The 6,258-nt window shown below is 43.8% G+C and overlaps 1 protein-coding gene across 1 annotated transcript in view; it reads left to right on the top strand.

The window, feature by feature from the left end:
* Positions 1–514: 514 nt before the first annotated feature.
* The window catches only part of STC1 (stanniocalcin 1), a 19,650-nt gene continuing 13,906 nt past the window's right edge, over positions 515–6,258 (top strand). Inside the window, exon 1 of the mRNA XM_040243169.1 lies at positions 515–5,993. Within this exon, the coding sequence (XP_040099103.1) occupies positions 5,879–5,993 (115 nt within the window). The 5' untranslated portion in view covers positions 515–5,878. The remainder of the gene's footprint in view (positions 5,994–6,258) is intronic.

The following is a 6,258-nucleotide window of genomic DNA, read 5'->3' as shown; positions in this document are numbered from 1 at the left end:
CTCCAGAGGATCTTCCCCACCCAAGGGTAGAACTCGAATCTCCTGCGTGGCAGGCAGGTTCTTTACCACTGAGCCACCTGGGAAGCCCGACGGATGGAGTGGTGTACTCCAAGTAGCAAGCCTTGGTCTCTAACAGGAAGAGTTTGCTCTTCCTGGATGGAGCACTGGATGGAAGACTTTCTCAGTCATGGGCAGAAAGACAGGCTGGCCCCACCCCTCGACTATTCCTTCCTCTACTTGGAGTACAAATGGACTTGTCACAAAGGTGTTTGAGAGGATGACCAAGAAGCAAGGGAAAACATTCAGGCTCAGATTTGCCTCCACACTGACCTCCTAACACTCCCCTGGAAGATTTCCAAGCAGTAGGATAGATTCAAAAAAGTGTCACAAATTGAGTAGAAACTTATTTAGCCTTGACCTCTGCCTGCAGACCACTGGAAGAAAGAATGCTAAGAAGAAAAAACTGGGTCAAAGAAGTTTCATTTTCTTCACTAGCAAGGTGCAATGTTCACTATCACCTTGAAATAGAATTGCTTTTTTAAATCAAGGAGCTCAAAATAACACCTGTGTTATCTGATATAGCCCTTCATCTGCCATGAACGGTTAGGTAGGGATGTGAGCCTCCCCTTTAGCACTGGGGCAGACTAGTTAATAAATAAAGTAGTTAATAAACCCTAACTAGTTAATAAACAGAATAGTTAGTAAATAGATCCTCCGCTTAGCACTAGGGCAGAGTAGTTAATAGTTAATAAACCTACAACCCCTTGATAGTTCTCTGCTAGGTAATAATAGGATGGTAAACAGAATGGTTTTATCACAGAATTCCTAAAATATGTAGAACTGTGCCAGTCATCTGTAAGCTCACTGGCTAAGTCACAGGTGTGTGACCTAGACCACAAATATAAGCCATCCCCTTAAAAAAAGCATCCTGATGACCTGAAACAATCAATGGTCAATCTGACTTAGCCAGGATTCACACTTTTTTTTTTTTTTTTTTAAATGTAAAAGGCATATCTCCTTGCTGGTTGGTTCGGGCGCCCTCATGTGTCTCAACAGAGTACTGTCCCTTTCTGTCTCCAAAGGGCATGATACTGACAGATTCAATGACACACGTTTCTTTGTACTTGTTTCAGTATGCTCCTGTGACAGAAGATTGACAGGCTGCCCAAGGACTATGAACTTGTCCTCCCTGATATAAAGTGACATTGTAACTTAGACCTGAAAGGATGAGACACTAGTGTTCACAAGAGTAGAGGCTAATTTCCACTTCCTTGTCCTGGTTTAAACGTGTTAGATTATCTTGTGTATTCTTTTTCCTCTTCCTGCCCCATCCCAAGGGGCAGTGCGCTAAGGATGCGTGGTCCTCCTCCACTGCGGGGGTCACACGATTGAAGAACCCAGAACTCCTTTTAGAACAAGCAAATCTCAGGTGACCTAGCTCCACCATCTACCCTATGACCATGCATAAGTCATCCTCTCTGGTCTCAGGCTCTTTCTGTGGGAGGAGAGAGTGAGGTTTTTTTTCACATTTGAGAAGCAGCAGCAGCACCACCAATGCCCAGTGTAGAGCAGATAGGCACCCTGCAAATGTTAATTGAATCTAAACCTGTAAACTCTATTCCAACCCACTTGCCATATTAGATTTCCAGAAAACAGATATTCTTCCTCATCAAATACAACCTACGTGCAGTAAGAAGTAGCTTGGGAGTTCGTGGCACACAAGAAAAGGTCAAACATTTCTCCACATTTCCCACAACACTTGACTTAATACCAAGAACTCAGTAACCCTCCCTAAACCAGTGGGGGTAGGGGGAGTTTGCCCTCTTAATATAGTTCCCCCTTTTTTTCCTTTGGCAGAGTTTAAAGCAGTCAGAGGCAATTAACAAGGCAAAGAATTTGAGACTGCCTGCACAGTAAATGTATCTTTATAGAAGGAAGAGATGATTTCCACACACCCGCCCCCCATCTTCCTTCTTTTCCTCTCCTTCTTTTTCTTGAGGTTAGGAAGGCATGACTGAATGGTCCCACAGTGCAGTCAGACCTCAAGATTCCCAGAGAAGAATGACAGTGACACTCCAACCTTAGTTACCATGTCACACCAACCTTGATGAGTCTTGCAGTCTGTTAACGACACAAGAAACATTTACCAAGAGACCATGCTCCTGGGCTGCTCTCACCAAAAAGCCCAGAGCCATTCATCGCTCAGTTTTAAGCTAGCCAAATCCAACAAAGCCCCAGAGATCTTTGATGTAATCTTCTCACTGAACTCATGCCAGCCTCGCACGGGCACAGTCAGGGCACCATCACCCAGCCTTAGGTGTTGGCAGATTCTCCCACCCACTTCTTTGCACTTTCCCAGCTTGGGGGCATGGCAAAGGCTCCCCTTCCCTCCCACCTACTGCACCTGGGGCTACCTCCAACTTGCACAGCCGCAGTAGGGAAGATTACAACTCCCAAGTAGCCGCTTGGGAAGATTACTCATCTCTCTTAAGCGCATCACATCTTTTTGTGAGCTAAGTTACTACCTTAACAGAACCCCAGAAAGTGCCAGTCTAACGGAGATGCTAGATAGTCTTGTCAACTAAAATTCATAACCAATGAATGGAGGAGGGAAAACCCCCGATGTACTGTCATTAAACTAGGAGAAATATTTTTTTCCAATAAAGTTCCTATACTAATTGATAATTTCCATCTTATTTCAAACATCTCTGATAATTTCCCCCCTTTCTTTCCTACTGCTATCCTGGTTGTCCAGGACCTCATCAACACAAATTGATCTTACTAACTAGCCTTACAACCTCCATTCTTTTCTTCCTCCAAGCCATCCTAAGTACAAACGACCTTCCCCTAATGCTAATTTCAACACATTTAGCAATTCCTACTCAAGAACCCTTGACTCCTCGTTGCTTGCACGATAAAATTCAAAGCCTGAAATCTGATATTCAAGCTCTTTTTTATTCTTCCTTACTCCCCCATCCCAGGAGAAGTTACAAAGAAACTGGACATCACCTCCAGTGCTCCCCAGACTCTTCTATCATTCTTATATCAAAGTCTAATGTGAGCACAAGGACTGGGGACATTCAGATGTCCTTGAACTCTGGGGAAGAGATGCTATTTACATTAGGGATTTCTAGATAGGCCTCAGCTTCTGTCTTTGATGTTCTCAAATGCACAGATGCACTAGTTATATGCAAACCAATATGGCTGCCCACCATTGGACTGCTTCATGTTACCAGTCACTGTGAGACACTTCACACACCCAGCTAGGAACCTCCAGACAGATGACGATAAGTTAATGAAATCCAGAGAAACAATGAACCAACATCAGAAGATGCAAAACACACCCTGTCAATTGTGGAACAATCTGTTCTGATGGGAACACCAGGGTGTGGGGAAAAGAATGGTGATGGTGAAAAGTAAGTCATCACCCTTCGAAGCCAGTAGGTTAAAACAAGGAAAGTCTAACAAGAGAAACAGCACTGCCTTTAACAAGAAAAAAAATGGCTAAGGAGGTAGAGAATGCAGAGGAAGAGAAATCCAAATCCTCGGGAAGAATATGCATCTGTCTTCTTAGTCTCCTTCTAGAAGAAAACACACAACTATTAATACTGTGTTGCAGTGCCGTCACGCCAGACACCTATCACTCCTGCCTGAAGCAATAAAAACAACCTCTGAGATTTCCAGAACAAAAACACTTTTAAAAAATGAAATATCATGGCTTTTTCATAAATTCTGCAAAAGCAGCAACAGCAGTTCACATCTTTCCTGCACTGACCCTTCCATGAAGCTTTGCCCACATCTGTAGCCAATGTTGACCATGGCCTTCTCTTACTATACAAGTTTCTGACACCCTGAACCCTTAGGAAATATGACTGGGGTTGACCTTCTTCCCAACTTGACTATAAGCTTCTCAGTGACAAGAATCATTACTTTTCCTCCTCTCTTCTTCTTTACCTTCCCTCATGCATCTGCTAAGCTCGCAGCCTAGAAGGTACTTGAGAAATACCAATACTGTCAGTTAATTTAAATTGAAAATGTTAAAAGAAATTTGAAAATTCCCTTTCTTTTCTCTAGATATTCCCTCTACCCTTAATTTCCTCTATTCCTTCTTCTGGCAAACGTCATGCTTTCCAAACAACCTTTTTTTCTCTTTCTTGCCAGGCAACCTATAATCACTCCCCACACTCGTGTAGAGTTGATTCTTGGTTTGTGGTTAAGAGTCGGAGCTCTTTCTCCAACCTTTGTTTGAAGATTTGATGATTTACATGGAAGTCTTTGGCTCTGTGTTCTTACAAGATCATCTTGCCCGTCTGGACGAATCCCTGATGGCCCTTTCTCATTTACCTCCTCCAAATGTTTAAAGGTTATCTTGCTTAATCCCTTCACTCCAACCCAGCCGTTAATGACCACCTTCAATCCTAACCATCAATCCTAAGTCCTCTCTAAGATCATTAGCCTCCTTCACAAGTTAGGGACAAGCCTCAGTATTGCCTACAGCCCATTTATAAGAAAGTATGAACTTCTATCCTAGGCATGGTTGTGATACCACAGTAATTTTCTTATTATATATCAAGCTTATTAATCCTTTCTCCAACACATGCTGGTCTCTTACCCCTTCTTCCCTGTCTTGCCCACCCCCTAATCCCTCTCCCCCCACCCAATTTACCCAGCAGGTTTATTCTTGCTTTGGCCAGCTTATTGTTTCAATGTGATTATGAAGTTGCTGGGCTTGAATACACAGTTTGTTAATTTCCAGGCATTCACAATGTCTCTCTGTTAAGCAGAATATACATAGGTATTCATGTGTCTAGCTGTGGTAACTAACACTCTTGGAGTTTGCAGTCTTGCTGGTAACAATAAAGATGGAGTCAAGGTTAATTTGTGTTAACTAGACATTGTTTTAGAGATATCAGGAATGCTAGGCTCCAACTTTGGCATTTGACAGGTTGGAGAATAGGTAGAACAGGGTAATGACCAGGGTCATAGAGCTGATCAATAGAGGAACTGGGGTGACAGCTCAGAGCTCTCATTTTCCAGTCCACCAGGGCCCTTATCCTCCTACATGTCCCTTTACAAGAGCTCATATATGTGAAAACTCAGGATGGATGTCCACATACAGCCAAAATGCCTCACAGACCTGTGAACACACTTACACTGAGAAGATGGGGAGGTACTATCTACGTAACTTACAACACTGAGACCGTGCTATGAAAATAATAGTAAAACTGCTATAATGAGTTTAAATTCGAATTCAAAGAGACCCCACTACTCATCCTGCCTGGATTGCATTCCTCCCCATAGCACACAGTTTTAAAAGATGGTTAGATTTCCCAAAGCACCTGGTTGAGTTCATCATACGATTTCCCTTTAATTTGACCAACACAAAATCATCCCTGAATTCTGAGAAAATAGCTTTTTCATACATCTCTGCACACACAGTCACACACACGTATAAAACATTGGCAGCAGGTACTTTTAATTTGCTGGAAAATATTTCTAAGAAGTCAAACAGCTCTAGCCCAATGAGCACGCCCTCCGATTGGCTGGCCAGACCAGCTGAGGGACCTGATTGGTCCTTGATCCTGAGGACCGATAAGAACGGCTATAAAATCCCTGGGTGCAGCTCTTGGGCCCCCAGTTTGCAAAAGCCAGAGGTGCAAGAAGCAGCGACTGCAGCAGCAACAACAGCAGCAGCAGCAAAAAGCGCCAGCGGAAGCAACATCAGCAGCAGCAACAGAAAAATCCTCATCAAATCCTCACCTAGGTTCTCAGTGTATCCAGATCCACATCTTCACTCAAGCCGGGAGAGGGAAAGAGGAAAGGGGGGCAGGAAAAAAAAAAAAAAAAACCCAGCAACTTAGCGGAAACTTCTCAGAGAATGCTCCAAAACTCAGCAGTGCTTCTGGTGCTGGTGATCAGTGCTTCTGCAACCCATGAGGCGGAGCAGAATGATTCTGTGAGCCTCAGGAAATCCCGGGCAGCTCAGAACTCAGGTAAGCGGCAAACCCAGGACCGGTTTCTCCCGCAAGGAGCTGTCCTCATTTGCCTCTCGCTTTTGCAACTGTGTCTGTGACGGCTGATCTCGATAATAAATGTGCTGCATGCCTGAAGGCAATAAACTGCCAGTGTAATCCAATAGCCTTAGGAAGCGGAGCTCCTTTGTTTAATAAATGGCATGCAACTAACGAAGAAGCTGGGCTCTCTGCTGAGGGTATTTCATTGCATAAGCCTAGCCTGATTGCCTGAAATCTGGCACGT

Source organism: Oryx dammah, unplaced genomic scaffold, assembly GCF_014754425.2.
Source record: "Oryx dammah isolate SB20612 unplaced genomic scaffold, SCBI_Odam_1.1 HiC_scaffold_1, whole genome shotgun sequence".
In the NCBI taxonomy this organism is placed as follows: Eukaryota; Metazoa; Chordata; class Mammalia; order Artiodactyla; family Bovidae; genus Oryx; species Oryx dammah.
The sequence above is the reverse complement of the archived record's forward strand: the minus strand, read 5'-3'. Positions and strand labels throughout refer to the sequence as shown.